The following is a 26,998-nucleotide window of genomic DNA, read 5'->3' on the forward strand; positions in this document are numbered from 1 at the left end:
GATAACTCAGAGCAACCCAAGGACAGGAAAAAGAACCAAACTTGTTCTATGCACTAGAAGAAGCAAGATTCAAAATATTTCTATTTAAGTTTAATGTACATTTTAACATGGGTGATAGAGCAACTAAAACACTATCTGGTACTATTGATTGTTGCTTTTAAAAGTCACCTAAACTTTGCAGAAATAACCTAAACCTTTAAAATTTTCTTTTCACAGCATCTGTGAATTATATGCCCTGAGACACTGTGCCACTCTTAAAACTCCTATATTTACTACTGTCTAAGCATAGAACAGCACTCTACGCTTGTAATGTGAACTAAAGACAAGAAAAAAATTATCTCCTACTTGTCACTAGTAATTGGTAGCAAAAAGCAGATGTCCATTATTACATACTGACAAAAACACTGGGCAGTATTTCTGTATTGCTAATTTTGCTACAGCTGATACTGCAAAGTGCTCCAATGATGGCTCTAGAGGGACTTCTCTTGCTCTCCACCCTCCCTTGCCTTTCTGGGTGTCCCACTACCCTGTTCTGTGCTGATACACAAGCGGCTGTTAGAGCTGGTGGAGGTTATTGGTGACAAATATCAAAGACAGTAAATGAAAGGAAAAGAAAAAGAAAATGTTAACTTGGAAATTATCTAGGCATTGTAGATAGAGGTGAAAACATTTGTACCAATTATTCTAGAGCAAAGGATAATTTTTAAGTGACTAGAGATACCTTTTTAATTCTAGCACATGACATACAATCCCCCACTGCAATTATTTTAGATTTTATGTACTATATCTTCTTCAGCAGCCTACTTTAGAACCAATTCACTGAGAAACAAATGAATTTCCTAAAAGTTAGATCCACATGACAGGTTTTTTATCTATCTGTAAAACTCGAAGTCGTAGTCACTGAAGTGGACTTCTTAGCAATTACTGGCAAGGGTGTCCATACTTATTCTGTTCTAGAGATTAAAACTCCTTTGTTTACTTTCCTCAGTCCAGAAAGGGGACATCTCAGTTATATCAAAAAAAGATGTGAAAATATGATGATAAATAAGTTTACATAAATCTTGGTGAGAATAGTATTTATTGACTAATATCTGTTATCATTCATGTAATTAAAATCATCAGCACCACCAGTCTCTTCTTAGAATCAATTCTTCCTCTTTTCCAAAAATATGTTAAGGAAGGCAGGGAGGGAGAGCAAGAGGAGAGGTAGAGGGGAAAGGAAGGAAGCAAAGCCAAGTAAGGGAAGAAAAGAACATGGCTTCCCCAAATCAAACAACAGAAGCACAGCAGCTGGTAAATACCCCTCTGCAGCAGTTCAGTTCAGAACTGTATTGTCATTTAAAACAGAAGGCCCATGTCACAGAATATTTGACAAAGAGGGTCATTTCCCTTTGTAAATGGAAAACATTCATAAATTCATAAATTGGTATATGAAGGAAAAACCAAACCCACTGACTACTGTCCTAAGCCATCTGTGCTAAAAAATGTCAGATGAATACTGTGCCAATCTTGAGATAATCAGGTATTTCAAAATTTCCTAGATAATTGAGTCAAGTAAAGTAAACATCTTTAACATCCTTGGGTTGAATTTTGCATTATTATATTAAAAAAAAGATGAACTATCAATCCAATGACCCCTCAGGTTTGGTCACACAATGGTACAATGTAATCAACACTCCTCATGTAGTGATCAAAGACATGATGTTACTAAACCACGATCTAAACCAGACATAATGCAAAAGTCATACTTGGACTGGGCTCTGTTGAGGATGCATTCCTTCCAGACTCGATGGACCATATGATTGTGGAGTTTTGGAGGAATTTTCCCCGATCTCTTTGGACTGTGCATAGTTATCATCCCCCCGTCTTGGGAGCCTAGGTGACTGACCGCACTCTGCGTACCTCCACTCTCCCCTGAAAAAGAGAGGCAATTTGGGAATGTGAAAATTATCTGAAAAGATCTCCTAGTACACAGACTGAAAGCTTATTTAACAGAAATGTTTTGATTGTTGAAACTCATATTATTCATGTAGCTCTGCCCCTACCCGCTGGCAACAACACTATCTGAAGCTATGAGCATAAATTGTGTGTACTGGCACTTTGTATGGTTCTTTGTGTTCTCCCTAAAATAGTTAATCACATCAACACTCACACACTCACACCACCCAAGGGCATACCCAAAGGCATTCTGACTCTACTGGAGACAACTTACTTGTAAAGGCTCATACATCATAGTATTAAAGATATAAACATGAATAGATTGATTTAAATTTTTAAATCCACGGTGCAGTAAGGTTTCAAGGCCGAACAAAACAGCAGAGGGAGCTTTATGCTCATTTAGCTAAAAAGCTGTGCAACAACTGCACATAGTGCCCAGGTAGGAAAAAGGATTTAATAGCACAAAGCTTTTAACAAGGTCAAATTTCAAATTTGTATGTGGAACTGTTTGTCCTTATACCTGACACTATTTATGAAAGCTCAGTGTTAAAACACTGAAAGAGGTTGTCTCGACATTCTGTATCAAAGGATCATTCATTGGTTTCTCTCTAATAACTCCACTTAGCTTTTCCAACTAGTTGGTAAATAATCCATTTCTTTCTTTTAGGATCACTATAGTTACTGGTAATACTGTTTTTTGGTTATGAGTATTTTACTACTTCTATCTCATACAAGACAAATATTGAAGTCAATTTCCAGTATTAAATTCTGATGCAATTACTTTCATCTGTGTGACTTCATCAATATACCATGGGTTTTATTCTCAACAAAACTCATACAAAACATCTTGACTGAAATAATCAATTTTAAGCCCTCTGGAAATCTCCACCCTTATCTGAAAAATAAACAAACCACCTTATCCCACAATTTAATAGTCCTGATATCACTGGAATACAACCACTGTATGAGCTGAATGGTTAGGCTTAGCTCTATTTAAAAAAAAAACAAAAAACTATTATCAAAATGCTTACATTCTAAGGAACTGAAGTGTGCCTGTTTCCTATAAAAAGTATTATTTTATTACAAATTAGATAAAGAAGACAAAAAATTTGGTCTTTCATTGCTATCTTTCATCTTAGAAATTCCCTGACTTGGTTTGTGGTACAAAATAATTCATTTCAATTTTATAATGGATTTTCAAATGCTTATTATAAATCTAGGAAAAGTGGAGAAACAAACAGAAGCAGAACACATAGCCCTCTGCTCCCAAACATCTTACAATTTAGCTAAAGAGATCCTAAGTCCATGGTATCATATGGGATCAATTTATGACCAAAAAATGAGAGGGGTGGGGAAAATAAGGCATAGTCTTTTCTGAATAAAGTTGGGTTAATGCCTTTCAGTAGCTTTTAATGACTTAACTAAAATGTGGGTGATACCTCATGGGGAATCAGACAAGACCTATACTCCATTGCTATCAAATACGTATTGAATATTGTTACTCAAAATTATCTCCATAAACTGAAGATGCAAGCTGAGGTACCTAACCACATGAGGGATAAATGATTTCACCAAATCCAGTTAGGCCTCCTAGATCCCCTGCTAAACTAGGAGATTCTTGGCCACTTTAGGGGAAAGGGGAACCCATTATGTCCTATATCTAGGAAAACATGGCGATGGCTCAATGTTAGTCAACTGCAGAAAGACAAGGCTGACCAGGATTCTCTCTGAGCATTAAGAGTCCTAACATAGAACTCATTGTTATCATGATATGAAAATTTAGACAAAATCATTTTACAACAAAGATTCCATTTGATTTTATTTAGTTTTTAGAGACTGAAGAGGCATCAGGGGATTTATTTACCTAGGGCTTAGCACAATGACATACACAGAGTAGTCACAGGGGAAGTAATCTGAAACTCTATAGTTGGGAAGTCCACGCCGAAAACCACTGTAAACAAAACCTGGTGTTTTTGAATTGTGAAATTTAAAATTCAGAATTGATTAGACACCAGGACATCATGCATACAGCAGGCTTTCAATTTTAAGTTGAATACAAATATCTCTAAGTACCAGGCTAAACAGATAAACAAAAACTGATAACTTATGTAGTGCAATTGTTTAAAATCAAACTGTAATATGAAATGTGATCAAAACTTCTCAAAATATTGCTATAGTCTCTGTACCAGTATATCTTTATGATGATTATTTAAAAGACTGTGTTTTTTCTTTTTCCTTTTTTTTTTTTTTTTAGTTTTCGTTTTATTAAAAACTGATCAAATCCTTTGACAGGGGATCATCCAAATTCTCTGCTCCACCATATTAGAGCTGGATGTCTCTTTCTTTCACACATCTTAGCAACTGCATGGTCCTAAAGACGGAGGCTGCCTGCTGCCCATTTCTATGCCTTCCACTCAGTCTCTGAGTAAGTCCTTCTAGATAACACGATCGATCGTGTGCTGAAGCTGGAGTTTTGAGTACTGATTTAAATGCTTACGCCACCATTTGTATACTGCTTCCTGCCTACAGAGTGCGTTAAGTACTTCACCTAGTATGTGTAACAGCTCTGTCAGGTACATAGTATTTAAGAGAAGGAAATGGAGGCTCAGGCCAAGTATGAGAATTTAATAAGGCCAACTCACCTAGTAAAAGCTATATAGCCATATTTCTAAATTAGGTGCTCTCAATCACAATATCTATTTCTTGTCCCCAATATACTGCTTAACCATGAACATTTATTGAATACCCTCCATATGCCAAGCACCATGCTACAAGCTCTAAAACACTGTCTTCTCTAATCTCATGAAAATAGCCACGTGATTGTGTATCATGCTGGATAGTCTGTTTTCAGTTCAGCAGCCAAGACTTGATTTACTCTGATGGTTTTGCCAAAATGGCCTACATTAAAAAGCCTATAAATAATCTCACTTCAGCTCATCTGATGAATATCCTTTCCTTAGTGACTAGATTTCCAATTAAAATGAAGTCAACTACAACAAGTTAATACAGAAAATATACTACTCCAAAGAAGTCAAAATGCTCCCAATTTAAACAATTTCTGAGTGTTTTCATGAAGGAAATTTTTTAAAGTTTCATGTATAATTAATACTTTATAGCATTAATGTAGGCAGATTACTGACAGAACAGCAATTTAATGAGAGCTTCTGGATGCCAGTCTGCCTTTATAATATAACAAGAAAAGAATTATCTCAAAGTTATCCCTGGCTGGCAATGGTCAATTAGGCAAATACTTAAGCCATTCTCTGATTTAGTGGTTTCCATTTGTTTAAGTAAAGAAAAAGCAGCCTATACCTTGTCCTGATTGTGTGTGCACATGCGCACATATGTGTAAAGGAAGAGCTGTATAGAACTTAAGAGAAACAACTATACTGTCTAACTGGAGTACAGTCTAATACGGCACAATTAAAATTCCGAAGCATATCAATTGTTTGTTGAAAATTTTCCTTCTCTATTCTGCAAAATGTCACTTTACCTCCACCTGTTCCATAGGCATTTTTCACTGTGAGTTTGCTCATCTGTTCCATGGCAAGGGAGCTGCGTGGTTTTCTGTGATCTCCCCGACCAAGATATTCCTGGACCGTACTCACCTATCACAGCCTGTTCTGGAGAGGTGGGAGGGGTAAGAGGCATCCCACAGTTACTTGGGTCCTTCCCACTACCAAGTCCCTGCTGCCCCACTGTAATATGGCCTCCAGCACCAGCAACACTCTGAGGAACGGGGATGTCATTCTGAGAGATCAAAACAAATGCTGAAGGATAAACCAACCGAACACCACCTGTAAGGAAAGAGAGCAAGGAGAGAAGCAGGCCTGAGAAAGAGTTCACACCAGGGTGCCAACTTTATTATTCTAGTGGTCAGAGTCAAAGCTATCATATGATGAAAATGAGGTGCTCATTAGGTACTGCCAAAAGTGACTAGCTCCATTCTTTCCTAAGTTAATAGCTGTTTAAACATGTGCTCCAACATTATGATAATAGCGTTTGGAATACAGGGACCACTGGTGCTTCAGGCAAGATAACTACTCAGCATATACCACTGTGTCAAGAGAATAAAAAAAAGATGGGAAAATTATGGAGATTATTTTTGATGAATCGCAATGATTATCTTTTTAAATTAAGAAAGATGAAAAAGATAGAATAAAGTTCTTCAGGCAAAATATTTTCTCTTACCAACAATTACTTCAACTGCCACAGGGAAATCATCATCATATCCCAACTCCTCTTCTTCTTTCAATTCTTCTTTCTTTTTCAGCACCATTGGGTAGAAATACTGCCATTCCTCAATCAACTTACGGGTGGCTGGGTCTGACATCTTGTATGCTTGGCCTGTGAGCGTGCCATTTAAGCCATAAGGACTTACCAGTACTAAGGCAGGGAGGAGAAACGTATGTTACAGATCAGAATAATCACTCCTGCTTAAGCATAATGCTACATACATGGTCATTTGGGCTCAAGCCCAGCCTCACTTCCTGGATATCGCTTTTTATTTCCTGACCCCTTATAAAGTCTAATTTTTTTTATAGTTCCTCATTTTAGTACCTCTTATCTATATGCCTCTCAACACACATCAATTTTTCAAGGAAATCAAATGGATGAGGTAAAAAAAATTATCAGACAGCTGTATCAACACACAATATATAAACTATCTATATATGAAAGCATCTACAAAACCTGTTTGATATGAGCTTATACAATGCAAACACTGAATCTTTTATAACAAAAGAAAACCATTCAATACATCTACCCCAAAACCTGTCTAGTACTTGAACACTCCAGGATTTGAGACTTCCTAAATAACTGTTGTAATTTTTAAAACAATTTATAAATAAAACTTGTAATAACAAAAAGGCCTTGATGTACCAAGTGTGAAACATAATGGTTACTTAGTTATAATTTCAGTTATGAATTGCTTGAAGTCCACTGATGAAACAACTTTAAATAAAACTTATTATACTCAAAGTAAAGGACTCAAAGTCTACCTTTCTCTTTCAGTGTTTGACTCGATGTTATTTTCACTTGGGCTAGCCACAAAAATGTAGTTAACATGATGCTGCATATAACCCAGCCAGTTCATATCCGTGGGGTAAGGCTAACCTTCCAAACAATACTTTTCCAGAGATAAACTTCTTAATCCTATTTTTTTTAAAGATTTTATTTATTTATTCATGAGAGACACAGAGAGAGAGAGAGAGAGAGAGAGAGAGAGAGAGAGGCAGAGACACAGGCAGGGGGAGAAGCAGGCTCCATGCAGGGAGCCTGATGTAGGACTTGATCCCAAGACTCCAGGATCACACCCTGAGCCAAAGGCAAATGCTCAACCACTGAGACACCCAGGCATCCCTTCTGAATCCTAATTTCTAAAAAAAAATCTCAGCATAGTCATTAAATGAGACATTCTTTTTTCAGATGGCTCTGTTTTTTTTTAATGGCTGGATGACATATTACTTCATTCCAGACAGTGATAACTATAGACATCACATATTTCTTAGTGCCTTTCTGCTGTTTCTCAATGATCCAAACAGAATAAAATACTGATTCCAACCAACACAACCACTGTTGGTTGGAATGGAACACATTAATACTGTGTTCTAGAAGTATTAATACTTCTAGAAAATTCCTACACCAATATGGTTAATTATGTTCACTATAATTATCTATAGGCCAATACCTGCCCTAAGAATATCCCTTCTCCAGACCAATCCTAGGAAATAAGCAGGATAACACCTCATAAAAGTCTTCTATGATTCGAGACATTAGCAACAAAGCAGTAAGACTTAAAATTAATTGGTCTATGGAGACCTGATATTGCTAATATTATCTTTCCCAACTTAGGTAAGTTGCCTTCCCTCGTGACTAGGAATTCCTTCTGTTCTTCATAAATGCTTCCTTTTATTTTCAGTAATTAAGTCTAGAATGAAGTTAGATGATCCTCAGCATCTTCATAGTCAACAAAACACAGTATTTAAATAATTCTGGTAATTCACAATATCCACATACTGTACAACTCCTAAGTGCACAGCTTGGGAATTGGGTTTTGAATTTTACAGTAGTTCACACAGCAAACACTCAAAATTACAGAATGATAATGTGCATAGTTTAAAATGTATTACAAAGAGAGGTGGTTTAAAAAAAGGTAGTAATTAGGACACAGTTAAATGAGGATTCAGTGTTCTTTTTTACCTTTAAAAAAAAATGGCTTAAGTATCTTTAGGGCAAGGAACAGATGTTTTCATTAAATTAAATCAGAATCATTTGTAGGAAACCAAAAAGCAATCATAAATAATATGGAAGCTAACCACTCAATGACTAACTGTTATGTCAATAAAAATACTTAGTTAAATCTGTTAAAGTATCAATGTTTTTAAAAAATTATGTTGTGTGATATACTAGGACCATTTCAACCAGACATCTCTAGTAATAAATTAAATTGAACCAAAAATGATTTTTTCCAGATGATTCAATCTAATATTATTACAGTTAAATATTATAAAATTTAAAAAGCTATTTATAGAAAACTCTGAATTCCAAAAACAAAACCAAAGATTTAGAATTCATGGTTTAAAAAAGGGATATGGTGTTATTTTGGCAATATCTAGGCGATTAGCTGAAAATTAATGAAAATTTACACATTAAGTTAAATTACAACCAAATACCTACAATCAGTATAGTCTCAAAAGAAATAATAACGATATTAACAATACTAAAGAAACTATATAATTCTAGAAATAGGATTCTGGTTGAAATTTCAAAAACAGTAATTTTCTGTTAAGTCACTGTATGCCTGAAACCATGGAACAAACAAAACAATGAAAACTTCTAATTTTTAAGATTTGTCAATTACTCATTTGATTATATTTTTCAAATACTTGTAGCTCTTTTGTTCTGAAGGCAATTGTCTACGGTTTATTCCTTAGTATAATTTCACCTAAGACCATGTTGTACATGTGATAAGCTCTAAGCTTTCAGCAAAATACTGGCAAGCTTTCTTTGTGAAATGCTAGTCTTCCCTTGCTTCCTCAGAAGTTGACCCTTATGCTTAGCATTATCTTAAATTATCTTATTAATTAGCTTAAAGTTAAGCATAGGCTTAGCTTTAAAATGCCAGTTTAAGATAATATCTCATTCTGCAAACCTTACTGGGCAAGGTGGCTATCCACTTGGTGGGAGAGAGGTAGATGGCAGGGACATCACCGTTTACTTACCTTGAAATGGTGCAGGTGAAGACTGAGCCATGTGTATATGCTCCTCATTGATCAAATAAATTGGCTGGTGTTGGGCAATCTCCACACTTGTACATACATTACTTTCCCCATGAAGAAAGAATGTGAATGCACAGGACAAATGCTCACTAAAAAAGAAACAATGAGAAACTCAACTCTACATTTTGATAGGAAATGAGTGCTAGGTACAGGAATTACAAATGGGATACACTTTTACTTTATCAATCACCCAGCAAAGCTTGTCTCTGATGAATTAATAGCATAAACTTCCAGTTGATTTGAACAAATAATGTAACAATAACTTGCTGACCAACTAAATTAAAGATACTAGATAGTTATGCTGCACTGTGAAATCTGGAAAGCTATTGTGCAGACTGCCTGTTTCATTTGCATAAAGTCTCCTATGCTGACTATAAATTCCTAAGGACAGAAAAAGAATCATAACATTTTTCTATCTTCTCATGCACTAGTATCTGAAATGGCTTTTAATGGATTCTGAGGACAAAGATTAAATAGTTTTGCTTGTGTTTGGCTTGACATAACAATAAAATCAAATTTACAAGCTTACAACATTGACATGGTTAAAATTGTTCATCTAAAAACAGCGATTAAAGATACAGTTGTATACAAGTCGCCAATGTACAACTGCTAAGGTAATACAAGTCTCTAAATGGGCTGGTGATGTTATATTTAATTTTTACAATTTAATTCTGATCACAAAATTTTATTAAAGCATTCCACTTCTCCATTTTCCACACAATTAGCTAAAAATTGATAAAAGATGAAGTGTCTTGGAGAAAAATAATTTCAAAATTACTACAGAAGCACATTCTTTCAAAGTTGTTAACTTTGGCCCTAAGCCAGTGATAATATCTCCATTTCTCAAGACAGCTCATAAGAATACTTGCCTGATGAACCAAAATCACTGTAGGTCAGGCAACTATCATTTAAAAAATCATCTCCAAGATGTGATTCTTCTCAAAATTTCTATACTACTAAAAATATTAAAGTTTGCTTAGGTATAAAATTATAATGCTTTAAGGAAAAAGTGAATTAAAAGTTAAAACTTTCACTTTATCACACAGGGAAGCATCTATATTCTTCCTTGACAAGTATGTTAAGATAACTTGAGAAAATGGTGTGTTTTACTGGAATGTTAAGTTTCAACAATAGGAAATACCTAGTCTTGATATTTAGCACAACAGAGTAAACTTAAGATAGTAACTAAAATTTTATAAGAATTTTGAAAAATTTGGGATCCCTGGGTGGCGCAGCAGTTTGCCGCCTGCCTTTGGCCCAGGGCGCGATCCTGGAGACCCGGGATCGAATCCCACGTTGGGCTCCTGGTGCATGGAGCCTGCTTCTCCCTCTGCCTGTGTCTCTGCCTCTCTCTCTCTCTCTCTCTCTCTCTCTCTCTCTCTCTCTCTCTATCATAAATAAATAAAAAATTTAAAAAAAAAGAATTTTGAAAAATTTAAACACCCCCTTGACACCATACTTCTAAGTTTACAAGGAGGAAATGACATATAGCAATTTATGTGTATACTGGTATAAGATACCATTAACTGTAAAAATGCATAATCCTTTTTAACTTATGAAAATGATATTAGAAACATATCTTCAACACACATCATAAGAGAATCAAAATATAGGTTTACTGACTACAGATTGGTTAATTTTCCATCTATAAACTTCAGTGGAGGTGTTTGAGCTGACTTATCCCTTTCACACCTACTGTCCTGTGTGGTCAATAGCATATTTATAAGAAAACTGGTTAGAGTTACAGGTATTGAGGGTAACACAGAGTATGTTCTCTATTCCACTGATTTCCAACTGTGCATGAAAAGAAATGCAACCAACATTTACCTACCAATTAGTAAATGTAAAGAAGGTGCAAGAAGCCTAAAATGACAACAAATAAAACATCATCCTTGCCCTGAAGGGGCATATGTATAAGCTAACAGAAGACAGATATGAATGTACATCAAATAAAGCCAGACACTAATACAGAAATAGAAGTAAAATAGCATAGGAAGGCTAAGATGTACGGATTTTTCCAATTTGGAAGATCCAAGTGCTTCAAGAAAGCAAGAACAAATGAAAATGGGATTTCAGTGGCAGAGAGAAAAGAAAAAGTAAGAGAGAGGCATGACACAAGGATTAGATGTTGTTAAGAACAGCAGGCAGTTTGGAAATTCCAAAAGAGGGAAAGAGGTGATATGATGAGAAAAGAGTTTCAAAAAGAAGTCAGAGGTCACACCTTGAGACAACTGCTAAATTACTTCACCCTTCTAATCACAATTTCCTCATATGTAAAATGACCTGTGAGCACAAATTGCTGGGCTCTCACAGGTTCTGATTCAGGAGGTCCAGCATGCGCCCCAAGAATATGCATTTGTACAAAGTTCCCATGTGCTGCTGCAGCTACTCCCAGCCCAAGGACCACAACTTTGGGAACCACTAAGCTTGATGGTTCCTATATCCCTTTCCAGCTATTCAGTTTTGTTTTTTCTATGTTTATATGACACAGGAAGGCAGGGATGACTACAGTGACATTAGAAAGTAGAATTCCCCTTTGACCTAGCAATACCACTTCTAAGACTTTATCCCATAGATATAACTATTGTATAGTTATTGACTACAGCATTGCTTGTAACGGTTAAATACTGAAAACAGCCAAAATGTCCATCAGTAAAGAACTGGTTAACTAAACAATGATCTATGATTCATTCCTACAAAGTAATACTGTGCAACTACCTAAAAGAAAATGATCACACTGACAGGTGAAATCCTCCAACAAAAAGTCATAAATATGAGGGGAAAAAACAAGGTACAAAAACAGTGTGAATAATACACTCCCATATGTACAAAAATCAGAGGGGGAGGGATCCCTGGGTGGCGCAGCAGTTTAGCGCCTGCCTTTGGCCCAGGGTGCGATCCTGGAGACCCGGGATCGAATCCCACGTCGGGCTCCTGGTGCATGGAGCCTGCTTCTCCCTCTGCCTGTGTCTCTGCCTCTCTCTCTCTCTCTCTCTGTGTGACTATCATAAAAAAAAAAAAAAAAAATTGGAGGGGGGAAATACATGCACACACAATTTGCTTACACTGGCATAAAATTTCTATGGAAGGATACACTTTAAAAACCTAATAATCCTATTTGCCTTTGGGGAATGACACGGCATGACTGGGGGAGAAAGATAATTCACAATTCATGTTCTTTTATGCTTTTGAATGTGGGTCCATATGTCACACAGAGAGTAATGGAGGCAAGATCTAAAGGAAGCCCCTGCCTCCAATCCTTGTGCAGTGCGCTTGCTGGCCCAACTAGAAGCGTGCACTAGAGGAATCCATGGTGTTTCATCTTGTCATATTTGGCTCTTAGTTGAAGCCTGCTGAGATCATCTTTAATTCTGATTCTGTTATCCAATGTACTGGCTATTTGATCAGCAACCTGTCAATATCTTTATCCATGTCATTGCTAAAAATGGTGGAAAAGACTGAGAAAAGAATCCTATGTCATCTCATCAGATAACTCCCAAATTACAAATTCACTAGTGTACTGCCACCCATTCACTATTTCTTGTCTACAAAGGATAATCTGAAAGATTATGTCAAATCCTTGATAAAATGCAGATATATAACAACTGTCTTATTTCTCTGATCTAGACACCTGTCTAAAAATTCAGGTAGTCTGATACAAAAGCCAAACCTCCTCATTTTACAGATAAAGTAAATAGGGCTAAAAAAAAGTCTGGCCTGCCAATGCCATTCTTAGAGGAACAACTGGAATTTACGTGAAATTTAATGTTCTTTGTTCTAGCTAGGTTGCCTGTAAATGGGGATATTAATTTATATCCCTACCAACCTTTCTATAGGTAAAAGATCAGATAATGTGAATGAACACTGAAAATATGGGACTTTACAAAACAATTACAGATACATTATGTTAGTGCTATTACAGAGTTAGGAGGTAAAACTTATTACAAACTCCATACCTGTTCTTGCTTCTTCTCATCTATCACCTTTTACCTAAATCATTACTCACTCAATTTCATCTTTTTTCATACACTCTCATCAGTGAAAATTGAAAAGGGCCTTAGAGATGATAAAGCTAAACGCCTTTCTAATTCAAGGAGAAGACTGTGCTTAAAGTCACACTAGCTCAGAGTACAGCTGGATGACTTCATTCCCCCCTTTTTAATGTGGTGTTCATAGTACATTCATGACATTCTACCTTCAATCACTGCTACACTCACCCCAATAGAATGCACTCACTCATCAGTGTGATCATACACTATGTAATCTACATCCATCCCTGCATCATTTATACTAACCCCCTAATGCTATGGACCACAAGGTACTATCAAATGAACATAGGGAACCAGACACACTGTAACTTTACTCAATCAGATCAAAATTGGACCCTCACCCTGCTCTCTTAAGGCACACTTCTTGACAAGTATTCTACCACTTTGTCAACGCCATTTATTCTCCACTCTTTATTCAGTAAAATCAGGTCTGATTTAAGCAATTCTTTATTTTTTTTAATTTTTTAAAGATTTATTTATTTATTTATGATAGACATAGAGAGAGAGAGAGGCAGAGACAAAGGAGGAGGGAGAAGCAGGCTCCATGCCGGGAGCCTGACGTGGGACTCGATCCCGGGACTCCAGGATCGCGCCCTGGGCCAAAGGCAGGCGCCAAACCGCTGAGCCACCCAGGGATCCCCCAGCAATTCTTTATTTAACCTCTTTTATACATTAAACACAACTGCAGTCACACTTATCTCACCCTCTCCCAGGATGACGTGGAAGACTACTACCTATTTCCTTTTCTTGGTAAAGGTACTCCTATACTCAAATTCTTTCCCATTCATTCATAAACAGTTTTTATTTCTTCCTCTTTACTTGCTCTTGACCATGTTACTCTTTTAGGGGTACTGCTGTATCTTACCTACCTGTTCACTAATATCAAATAATCAATGTGTAAGTAAAATGGAAAGTATAATAGTATTTATAGTCATGCCAGTAAACAACTTGCTTATGAATAAATAACTTTTGCGTTATAAAAGATACCAGGTACTAAGAAAAATAATGGGGATGCTATCTTAGAAAAGGATGAGTCAAAGAGCTTCTCTAAAGAAAAGGGAGGGGGGCAGCCCGGGTGGCTCAGCAGTTTAGCGCCACCTTCAGCCCAGGGCCTGATCTTGGAGTCCGGGGATCCAGTCCCCTGTCAGGCTCCCTGCATGGAGCCTGCTTCTCCCTCTGCCTGTGTCTTTGCCTCTCTCTCTCTCTCTCTCATAAATAAATAGATAGATAGATAGATAGATAGATAGATAGATAGATAGATAAAATCTTAAAAAAGGGGGGGGCACATAAACTGAGGCTTGCTTTATAAAATCAACAGCCACGGTAAAGACCACTCCAAGAAGAGACAATTACATGTGCAAAGGAACGAAGTTGGACAGCATTTGGCATTTTTTAAAAAGATTTTATTCATTTATTCATGAGAGACACAGAGACAGAGACAGAGACAGAGACAGAGACAGACAGACAGACACACAGGTAGAGGGAGAAGCAGGCTCTACACAGGGAGCCTGATGCGGAACTGGACCCCGGGCCTCCAGGATCTCGCCCTGGGCCAAAGGCGGAGCTAAACCGCTGAGCCACTGGAGCTGCCTGCACTTGGCATTTTAAAAGAAACTTTCTAAAGAAGCAATGTGGCTGTATTATTGTGAAAATGAAAAAGACTAGTATAAGATAAATTTGGAAAGATAGGTATATTTGTTCATTCTTTGCCTATCAAAAAGACAAAGATACATCAGAGTAGCTGAAAACTAAAGTAAATCCACCTATATACTGCTTACAAAAGGCATACAAAATAGAACCACCCTACAGAATGAGAATGAAAGGGAAATGATATGCCAGGTGAATCCAAATAAAAATAAAGCTGGTATAGAAATAACAATAAATAAAACAATAAAATATTTTTAAAACAGGCTCATCATTACATTATAACAAACAAAGAATTCAACAAGAAATCTAAACAATCTTGAATGTGCATGTACACAGCCATATGGTATGCCATAGAACTTAAAAATATGAAAAGGAAAAAAATTGATAGAATAACAAGGAGAAATTGACAAATCTGCAATTAATTAAGATTTCAACATACTCTTCTCAGTACTTAATAAAATAAGCAAATTATTAAGAAAATAAAAAACTAACAAAAAAAACCCAGCAATGACAAAAATATATAAAATTGAGTATATATGCTGGCTTTCCAGAAATAATCTATTCTCTTTCCAAGAACACATGTAAGATGTACAAAAAATGGACTAGGTACTAGGACACAAGGTAAGTCCTAAATTTCAAAGATCTAATACCACACAAACTATATACCTTCTCTAATCACAGTACAATTTAGTTAGAAATCAACTTTAAAAAAATAAGAAGGTTAAAATAAAATCCTTTTGTCTGGAAACTTTAACATGTACTCTCTAAATCATGGGTTACAAAGGAAATCACAAAATATTTAAAACTGAATAACAATGAAAATAATACATGTCAAAATCTGCAAGAAACAGTGCTTACAGAGTAATTTATATTCCTATAGGCCTATAAAAAAATCTGAAAATGAGATAAGCATTCAAATCAAGAAGTTGGGGGGGGCAAAAAAACTCAATGAAAACAGAAAGATGAAAATAATGACAAAAACACACACTAATAAAACAGAAGAGAAGAAGAAGGAGGAGGAGGAGGAGGAGGAGAGGAGAGCAGCAGCAATGGAAAGGATTAACAAGGGGGGCAAAAAACTCAATGAAAACAGAAAGATGAAAATAATGACAAAAACACACGGAGGAGGGGGAGGGGGAGGAGAAGAAGAAGAAAGAGGAAAGAAGAAGAAAGAAGAAAGAAGAAGAAGAAAAGCAATGGAAAGGATTAACAAAATCCAAACTTGTTTTCTGAACAAACTAAAGTAAGGACACACCACTAGCGTGACTGATCTGGGGAAGGAAGAGAGAACATGCCTGTGCAATGGGGGTGGGGCACAAGGGAACAATCATGGGAACCCAGAAGGGGAAGTAACCATAGATAAAGTAGGAATGTTTGAATGATAAAAATACTATATGTAACTATATGTAAATCTGAAACACACGAAATGGATCATTTTCTATAAAAATAGAAGATTTAAAAAATATTTTGAAAAGAATAACTAAGAAGTATGCCTACCCAATTCAACATCAGCTTAGAAGGTTTTATAAAACTTTCAAGGAACAGTCTCTCTATTCAAATTATTTCAACAAAGGATAAATAGGAGAAAGCCTCCCAAATCTTTTCTTCAGGCCTGTATAGCTTTGACAGTAAAACCGGATACTCCTCAGTTACAAAAAGAGAAAGTCACACCTAATAATTTCACTCACAAACACAGACACAAAACTATTAAATTAAATAATAAGAAATCGAATTAAGAAGTGATCTAGAGATCTATGATACAACCAAGTGGGGTTTATGTTGAAATAAAACAATGGATTAGCAACATCAGCAAGTTTATTAATGTAATACAGATGTACATTACCAGATGGAGAAAAATCAAAGAATCCATCTCAACACACAGAGAAAAAGCATCTATTAAAATTTTTAAAATCCGACAATCATTATTTAAAAAATAAACTTTCGGGCAGCCTGGGTGGCTCAGTGGTTTAGCGCTTGCCTTCAGCCCAGGACGTAATCCTGGAGATCCAGGATAGAGTCCCACGTCAGACTCTTTGCACGGAGCCTGCTTCTCCCTCTGCCTGCATCTCTGCCTCTCTCTCTCTGTGTCTCTCATGAATAAATAAATAAAATCTTTAAAAAAAAAAAATAAAATAAATAAAATAAAATAAAATAAAATAAAATAAAATAAAATAAAATAAAATAAAATAAAATAAAAACTTTCAGCAAACTGGGAATTGAAAGGAACTAATCTAACTTAGATAAGGTAATTATCTTGTTTAATACTGAAACTTTAGGAGGATACTCTACTAAAAAGCCCAAGACAAGGGTATCTCCTTTTATATACAACACTGGCCTAGATGTCCAAGTCAGCGCAATAAGAGAAGTAAAAAATCAAAAAGGAAGAGGTAACACTATCTTTATTTGCAGATGACATATTACTCAGATTTTCTTCAATGACTAATAGAAGTAACAATGGAGTTTCTTAAGGTTGGTAGACACAAGATCAGCAATAGCTGTGTTCCTACATGCTGTTTACAAAATACAATAGAAAAAAATTGTCCATTAGTAACAGCAATGAAAACCAAAAGGTACTCAGAAAATAAAATTAATAAAAGATATGTTAGGCTTCTATGGAGAATTTACAGAACACATTCAGTTTGAAGAATACAGATAATATAAATTATTTTAAAAGATGGATCATATTCCGAGATATGATTATCAGTATCATAAAGGTTACAATTCTCCCCAAATTGACCTATAAATTCAATGCGATTCCAACCAATATCCCAATAAGTTTTTCGACAAGCTGATTCTAAAATTTATATAGAATAAAGGGCCAAGAATAGTCAATGCAATTCTGAAAACAAAGCAAAAGACTTAACTTACTAGTCCAAGATTTATTACTAAACCACAGTAATAACAACTATAACAACTCAAAAACAAAGACCAATGAAATCAAACAGGAAACTCAAAACCATCCTCTAATGGCTCCAGTGTAAAGCCAAAAAACCAGTAAATTTCAACCCCCAAACCCAGTTACCTTTCTGGACAAATTGCCTATTTGCTCTCTTCTATTCTCTCTCCATTCCAGCCCAGTAAGATCTCTGCCATCTCTCAAATAACCAATCACAATTCCTCCTCTGGACCACTGAAGCTTATTGTTCTCCTGCTTAGAATTCTCTTCCTCCCAGCTATCCATAGGGCTCTCTCCCTCACTTTCTACATGTTTTGTTTGAATGCCACCTCCCCAGCAAGACTTATCCTCACCATAGAATTTAAAGGTACAACTCACCAGGAGTCTCCTCCCCTCTTCCCCTACAGCACTCACCACTTACTAATATTATCTCTGGTACACCAAACACATGCTCAGAGGCACCATGAAGCTACAAACAGTCTTATGAACTCTAAGGCTCCCTCTACATTATATTCTCCCTATAGACATTGGCAAGGGAATGAGATGAAGGGGAAGACAGGGATGGAAGGAAGAAGGAAGAGAAGAAAAGAGGAAAAGAAGAAGGATGGGAAGAAATGAGAGGGAGGAAGACAGGAGAAAAGAGAAGAAGAAAAGGGGGCAGAATGAAGAGGGAGAGGAAAGAGAAGAGACATTTCATAGGATAGGAGAAGGAGTTGTTTCTGGAAACTACATGGCAGTGTGTGTGTTTATTATGAAACTTCATCTCAGAGGTGTGACTGAGTTTTCTTTTTAAAAGTCACATTCAAGGGGCACCTGGGCGGCTCAGTGGTTGAGCATCTGCCTTTGGCTCAGGTTGGGATGCCCAGGGTCTTGGGATGGAGTCCCACATTGGGCTCCCCACAGGGAGCCTGCTTCTCCCTCTGCCTGTGTGTCTCTGCCTCTCTGTCTCTCATGAATAAACAAGTAAAATATTTTTAAAATAAATAAGTAAATAAATAAATATCACATTCAAGACTATAATTACACTACTGGAAAAATGCTCTTATTACGGATTTCATAGGGATTTGCTCTATAGTGTTAGCATTTGCCACTTGTTTTCTTTTAAAAATCAACAGGTGAGAATTTTGAATAAAAGTAAAATAAATGCTACAGTTATTATTTTATGACTAACAAATAACTGGGTCTATATATCTGTGCAAGTTATTCATAAGAACGTCATTTTAAAGTGCCCTAAATAAGCACTATTGATGAGATAAAGAACACCACAGGAATTTATTAACTATTTTCAAAATATGAGATTAATTCTTACTTCAAATACAGAACATGATTTATGGAAGCTAATTCAAGCTTAAAATCCTCTTAAAGGGATCCCTGGGTGGCTCATCAGTTTAGCACCTGCCTTTGGCCCAGGTGTGACCCTGGAGTCCGGGGATCGAATCCTGCATCAGGCTCCCTGCATGGAGCCTGCTTCTCCCTCTGCCCCCCACCCACCCCCACTCCCGTCTCTCACGAATAAATAAAATCTTAAAAAAAAATCCTCTCAAACTTCCTCTTCCCCTCCCCCTTCCCTTCCCTCTTGTTCTTTCTCCCTCTCTTTCCCTGCCTCACCCCACTCCATGCCTCCCCATGCTTCTCATTTTATTCTTTCTCTTTGTCTTTCCTCCCTCCCCTCGTTCTCCCTCTGTTTTACTGTATTTTACCTGTGTTGTAAGTAGATCTCCAAATATTTTACCAGATGTTTGTAACTCTTTATTCTAAGCTTTAAGGACCTATTTCTTTCAGAATTAAACTAGGAAAGAAACCATCAGAATGTCTTCTTTCAAGGTTAACCCCTGGGTAAAGGTGGCAATGTCAGTCTGTGAGCAGTCAAAGCAGCAGACTCCTACCTCCAGCTCACCTCGGAGCTTCCCTAGACATTATAGTTTTAGGGAACATATTTCTATTTCTCTAAACTAGGAATCATGAGAGCATATATATTTATCTTCTTTCTATCTATCTATCTATCTATCTATCTATCTATCTATCATCTATCTATCGAAACTATGTTGGAGAAATCTCTTCTACTGTTTAAGTGCTGAATAGCTAAACATAACATACAAACATTCCCTCTTGGCAATCAGTGTATTAAGAAGAAAATGTTCAGTGTTAGTTCTAGTATACACTCACTTCATGAGCCACCCCTCTAGCCTTAACCAACCAGTCTACTTCAAGACTGGACACTTCTTATTGCATATGTCATGCTGCTTCTTAGGTTGATGTTTTTGTTCATGCTTTTCTTTTGACTACAATAAATTTCCCCTATCCTTCATCTGACTCCTACTCATCTTTTCCAAGAAATCACCCCTAAAGTCTAAGACAGGCTAAATGCCCCCATATGCCTCTCAGTCAAAGCACTTTCATATTCGTAAGTTTTACATCTAGTCCATCTGACTTTGTGAGGGTAGAAATCATATTTTATCTATCATTTTGGACCCCAGGACTTAGCATGGTATTTGGTATGGGCAGATGCCACCTTAGTGTTTCACTGAGTTTGTGATACTTTCTACTTTTCTTCTAAAACTTTTTGGCATTTTGCTAGGAGACTCAAGAAATATGCCTGGAATTCGGAATCATGAGATACAGAAGATAGGAGTGTAAAGCTGTGATACTCTAGCTGTGATATCTACCTTGAGATAGATAGCCTTGAGAATTTCTGATGATCTTTCTAACCATTCTTGTGGAAGGAGTCTGCTCTGGGCATAGCACTAACAGCTGCAGAGTATAATATAGTGTGACCCTCTTTGGAACCCAAGATAGTTTATATTCTCTGGATTCGAAGATAGACTAGCACAAAATAAATAAGAACTGGACATAGAGGTCAATAGGATATTCTCTTCTATAAATGCCATTAAAGAATCTGTTCTTTTACTCTATTATCCATCTTAAGTAGTATGACCAAATCAATCCTCCTAAATCACATTTGTAATAAAAATCAATACTACTCAATCCCGTGTCATAGCCCCCCACTGCCCAGAGGAAAAATCTAAACCCCTCTGCCATGTATCCAGGCTTTCCTTATTCTGTTACAACCCACTTTTTCTTTTAAAGTAGTATTTAAAACCCTATTTCCAGGTACCTGGGTGGCCCAGTGGTTGGGGGCATCTGCCTTTGGCTCAGATCATGATCCCGGAGTCCTGGGATTGAGGACTATCTGCCTATGTCTCTGCCTCTCTCTCTGTCTCTCATGAATAAATAAAATCTTTTAAAAAACAAAACCCTATTTCCATGTACAAACTCTCAATGACAACAAGTCTGGAACAGCTAATGCTTTGTGCATATCCCACATACATTCTTGTAACTCCACATAATCTCCCACTCCCATCTTTTAAAGTCCGACATCATTTCTACTTTTTCTATAAAGCTTTCTCATACTAGCTCTTTCTATAGACCTCTTTCTTCCCTGCTACCCAGAGTACTTACGTCCTTTGGCACCCATGCTATCAGAAAAACTCATTTAATCACAAACATTTACTAAGCACGTCTACCCATCTTGTGTAAGACACTCCACTAGATTTAGGGATATGGAAATAAACAAGACCAGAATCAGCCCCTAGGATATAAACAAGACCAGAAATATTATAGTGTCCTGAGCAAAGTACCTAAAAATTTTAGAAAGAACAAAAATACTAACATAAAACTACTGTACTGGCCCGCATAGCAAGATCCGAAAGATGTTAAAAGGTATAGCAAAATAAAGATGGAGAAGTTCTAGTAGGATACTACAGTTAAAATTTTATACTTTAATATTAAATCTAAAAAAGAAAAAACTCATCCTACAATTGTAATATCTTATATGGGTTTGTACCCTGTGTAATCTTAAAGAATTATCAGTTTATACAAGAATGACATGAACCCATAGGAATGAGGGGATGTCTAGGGGAAAAAAAGTATTCTTACTATTTATAAAATATCCCATCTTATTGTTAGAATTGGATAAAATGTTCTATGCTCAGAGACCCAGTAAGTAAAACTGAAACTACATTCCAATGAGAAAGCAATGTGGTTGTGGTCTATCTTTCCCATACCATCTCTTGCTAGATTAGTTTGTATGTTCAAGTCTTCCATCACCTTCAGAGGACCTGTCATAATTTGCTGTTACTTACTTTGATGGTCCCCTCCCATTGTAATGAAAGCTCCCTAAGCCCTCTGTACTCCATCCACCTAGTACAGTTTAAAATACACAACACAGTCACTGAATGAATGCAGTTTTAGGCCATAACCAAAGATTAAGTTACTTTTCTTCAGAAAGTTTCCATCTTGAAGAGAACCAGAACAGCTGATGAATATAGTGAATATTTTTAGAGTGGGAGGATGTTTAATTATTCACTGAAGGCAATAGTACATAATTTCCAGTGAGGGCATCTGGGTGGCTCAGAGGTTAGCGTCTGCCTTCGGCTCAAGTTGTGATCCCAGAATTCTGGGATCGAGTCCCACATCAGGCTCCCCAGAGGGAGTCTGCTTCTCCCTCTGCCTGTGTTTCTGTCTCTTTCTGTCTCTCATGAATAAATAAATGAAATCTTTAAAAAATAATAATAATTTCCAGTGATAGGGAAAAAGTCAACTTTTAAAACTGCTTAGTCAGGAAATACAGGGGATTAAGAGGGGTTGCACCTCTGTAGTTGGGAAAAGACCCACAAAAATGTGAAAAGGGAAGGACTAGCATTACAAATCATTTTATTCTGAGAATATTCTAAATCTTAAAAAAAAAATCTTTTTTTACTTACACTGAGTTTTTAGAATGCAAGTATTACACGTGATTTCAAAATGCATTATGAATATTAATAAACTCCTGTTCTTTTCATGGTATAAAAGTGTTTTGATAATAGATTCACAAAGCAGAACACATTTAGATAATCTTATCTAAATGCTTTCTGTGTTTTGAACTTATCTTAAAATTTTCCAAGCTGTCATTAACTGAATCTCTTGCCAGAAGTAATTTGTTTCACTCTATAGATCCTCATTTGGGAATGTTTTGCTAATGTTACTTTATCATTTCCTTTCCTTAAAAACATACTGTTTACTTTGGTGGCTTTCACAAAGACTACGTTGAGATTTTTTGCTCACTAGCATAGTGGCATACTGACCTTTCTCATATCAGGCAAGCTTTAACTTTCCTCCTTTTTAAAAGAGGATGGTATTATAATATTCAAATAACAAGATAATTAAATTATTTCATAATACTCTGAGATGCTTTCACTATTTCATATATCTTCCCTTTAAATTATAAGTTAAACTTGATACAGAGGCAATGAAAACGTCCAGGCAAGTTTATGGCACATAATTTTTTTTTAAATGAGAGAGAGTACTTGTATTATAACTGTCAAATTACCATAATTTTATGAAATTACCCTTCTAAGAAAGAGTTACCAAGTAAATTATTACAATACAAAATTGCCTCAGTGAACAATTTTCCTTCATATATATACACATATATACACACATATACTAATAAGTATATTCTTATAAATATGCGCACATGCACACACACACGAATTAAATTAGCAAGCTCTATGATTTTTCCTTTCTACCCCTCCATCCTCAAAGCTAAGTTGTTCACTGGCAGTATATTTGGCACTGGTCCTGTGCATTAATTCTTGCTGATCACAAGGGTACTATTATGGCACTATAGTGGTAACAAACCAGCAGCACATCTTACATCAATGTAAAAACAATGCCCTAGCGGCCTAAAGGACTTAGTGTTTCTCCCTGAGTACCTCCCTTGCTAGAAGCAAGTGACAGTGCAGAGGCTATGATTCCCTATATATCCTTGATCCAAAGGCTTTCTAGAAAGCTTGAGGGTTCCCATCCTGATGATACAAACTGTATAAGATAATTTTCAAGATGCCAAAATAGACATATGAGCTGCTCTAGTCAGTGATATGTGGTTGAAAATCAGAAGCCAACATAACACAAAATTTGAGAAGGCTTATGAAAGTCATCTTATTAAAAATCTCTCTTGAGGTTACTAAACTAGGCCAGATTATCCAGTTGCAGTCTCCGGACAGCCCTCTGAAAATTCAATGGGAATGTGCCTGGCAGAGAATACAGATTAAACTGACATTTCTATTAGGTACTCACAGCCACCAAAGTACTTTTATTGCTCATTTTAAAACATGCATGGATTCTCTTTTTTTAAATATATATATATATATGTATATATATATATATGTATATATATAGCCTTTATCCATTTTTTGGTTGCTTTAAAAGATAGTAACAAAGTTTACGTGGGGGGGGGGGTGGAGTAGAGCAATGAGGGAGGTAATGGAGAGCCACATAAATTTTTCTACCATTTTTTCACTAAATACTGTGAAGGCACTATATATAGTGCTAAGTACAATAAAAGATCAACTGATATGAACACAGCTAAGGCTTTTTTTTTTTTTAAGATTTTATTTTTAAGAAATCTCTACACCCAACATGGGGCTCCACCTCACAACTCTGAGGTCAAGAGTCGCATGCTCTGCCAACTGAGCCCACGAGGTGCCCTGCTAAGGCTGTCTATATTATTTTGCTTCTCTGCCTGAGGGCATACCCTAGCCTTTCTCTATTACTCCTTATTGCTAAAATGAAATCTTCCCAAACTACAAAATACACTTGTATAGAACGTCTTAAAACCATGAGTGCTTACTTCTATTTCTATGCAAACACCTACCACTGTGACAGATTCTGCTACCTGAGGAGGAGTCTAAGTGGTAGTCATGTAGAGTGACTGCCAGCTCCAACGAAATGCAGGGACAGACCCCTGACATCAACCAGATTCCCACACCCAGCTTACAGTAAGAGAAATGACCCGCCAAAAAGAAGTTCAAAGCACAGGAGAATTCTAGTATGTTGCCATTCATCAGGTGAACAACAGCTAGTAGAGCTTCACCTACATGGTCAAACGTCGCCCCCCACCCCAATTCTGTTAGCAAATACCAGTGCTAGGTATGTAGTCTCTTTGCTTCCATAGAGTATTATTTCTCCATATTCCACTAATGTACTTTACTTTCCATTGTGTCTGAGTATCAACCCTTAAGAGTTTTTCCAGTCTCATTATATTGATTATATGTAAAATACCTTAAATACTTCTAAAACATGATGAGGCAGGGAAAAAAAAAAACCCATACTGAGATTCTCCTTTTCTCTCATACTCAAAGTCTACTTAAGGAACCAACAGTGCTATGTTACAGTATGTATTTAATGAGAGCTGATATATAAATTAAATGCACAACAACATAAAATTATCCTGTGTCCCTACTCACAGTAATGGTACCAGTTATATTTTTAAAAGACAATGCCTACAATAAACAAGACAGGGCCGGAGGGGGGTGGTCCAGGTCCACCTTTTTATATAACACTATTTCAGATCTAGCATCTGATACTCAGCTCCACGTGGCTTGGCAAGTTCTTTAAAGCTTTCTAACATTTGGCATTAGCCTACCAGAGAGCAGGGCCTTTTATATTCAGCCCTGTTGCAAAATGTCTCACTCACCAGTACTCAAAGGAGGTCACAGTTTTCCCAGCAAAGAGAAAATAAAATTGGAGCTGACACTTATTTGGTAGAATGCTGTTATCAGCAAGTATTTCTCTTCCATACTCTTTCTTTCCATGCCACAGTCCTACTCCAAAAAGGTAGGTCTTTCTTTTCTTTAATCAAAACATAGTGCAGCTTCTAATCACCAGCACTGCTTGTGATCCCAACACCCTTACCCCTAACTAAGAAAAATAAATCTGACAGTTGAAACCAACAGAAAAATAAACCTAGGATGATTCCATACTTCTCTTATAATCTATTTTAAATCATGAAGTCAAATATAGCTACATGTTTTGGAATATGTTAAATTCTGAACAGAATTAACTTTGATTCTTAATTAAAAACAATTTCTCCTAATGAAGTAAAATTCATGTGAGAGGATATAAAATAAAGAGGAAATACTGGAACTCACAGAGGTATTAGGTGCTGTAAACCTGAAAGATGGCATTTATTCAATTTAAGATGCCATAAGCATTTCCTTAAAGGAATGAGAAATACAGGAAATATCACCTGAAGATGGAGCACCTAAAAGTTGGTGCAGAACCAAAGATAGCCAATAAACACCCACTCTTCAAACTATTCTAATGTGCACAGTAGTTATGCAGGCATTAAATGACAATCACATACAATCAGCAGCTGGTCACTGCCAAAATATATGACTGTTTAAAATTATGAATGTTCACCTTTTTTCTTAAGAGCACCAATTTGCAAATGATTTAGATATAAAGAAGATTTTGTCTGAGGATCTCCTTTTATTATCAAGAATCAGTAATAGCTGAGGCAACTTTCACAAGCTACCATGTTTTCAGTAGACCAATATGTGAAACACATCTTTTAATGATATTTCTCCTAACAATAGGTAAAGAGACAAAAAAAAAAAAAGTGATGTATTTTTCTTAATTTTTGTTTATTTTAGTGATAAAAGCTACACACACACATATTCTCACTTCCCATCTGAAGTTTAGCAAATTTAACTGAGTCAAACTAACCTAATTCATATTTTCTCCTTTTAAAACTATTTTTTAAAAAGTAGAATTCATTAAACTTAACAACAAAATTCACTGAAAACAAATAATGAAGTTATAAAATACTATTTGAATCAAATTATCATCTGAATAAATATAAGTTTTTCTAATTAACAATCATACCTTCAACTCTGATTAATATCTGAATTTGAAGCAACCATACATCTATTTTACATTATATTCAGAGATTTCCATCTAAAATGATTTTTTTCTTTTCATAATGCTAACAAAAGTGGGTTAATTACTGGTTAGTTACTAACCTGTTATGTTAGACACTGGATTTCTTTTAAAAGAAATGACTCAGGCTGGAGTCATTTACTCAAGATCAGGCTGGAGTCATTTACTCAAGATCAGGCTGGGGTCACTTACTCAAGAACAAAAGACTCCTTCAGATATACTACTTTTTCTCCAAATGACACTGACCAAATCTTACTTACTAATTTTAAACATATATCAGTACTGGAAACTACCCAAACTCCCATCAGTAGTACGATGGATAAATAAATCAAGGAATATTCACACAACAGAATCTAATACGGCAATCAGAATCAATGGCCTACAACTACACACAACACCCTCAATGACTATCACATCCATGTTGAATG

The 26,998-nt window shown here is 36.2% G+C and overlaps 1 protein-coding gene across 3 annotated transcripts in view; it reads right to left on the reverse strand.

The window, feature by feature from the left end:
* Positions 1-26,998, reverse strand: part of MED13L (mediator complex subunit 13L) — a 296,777-nt gene that overhangs the window by 52,044 nt on the left and 217,735 nt on the right. For all 3 annotated transcript variants that reach the window (XM_072722903.1, XM_072722902.1, XM_072722904.1), the window contains exons 5-8: positions 9,162-9,307; positions 6,130-6,324; positions 5,547-5,735; positions 1,749-1,914 (exon numbers count right to left, since the gene is read on the reverse strand). In XM_072722903.1, coding sequence (XP_072579004.1) covers positions 1,749-1,914; positions 5,547-5,735; positions 6,130-6,324; positions 9,162-9,307 — 696 coding nt within the window. The remainder of the gene's footprint in view (positions 1-1,748; positions 1,915-5,546; positions 5,736-6,129; positions 6,325-9,161; positions 9,308-26,998) is intronic.

The sequence above is a fragment of the Vulpes vulpes genome, chromosome 10 (genome assembly GCF_048418805.1).
Source record: "Vulpes vulpes isolate BD-2025 chromosome 10, VulVul3, whole genome shotgun sequence".
Lineage (NCBI taxonomy): Eukaryota > Metazoa > Chordata > Mammalia > Carnivora > Canidae > Vulpes > Vulpes vulpes.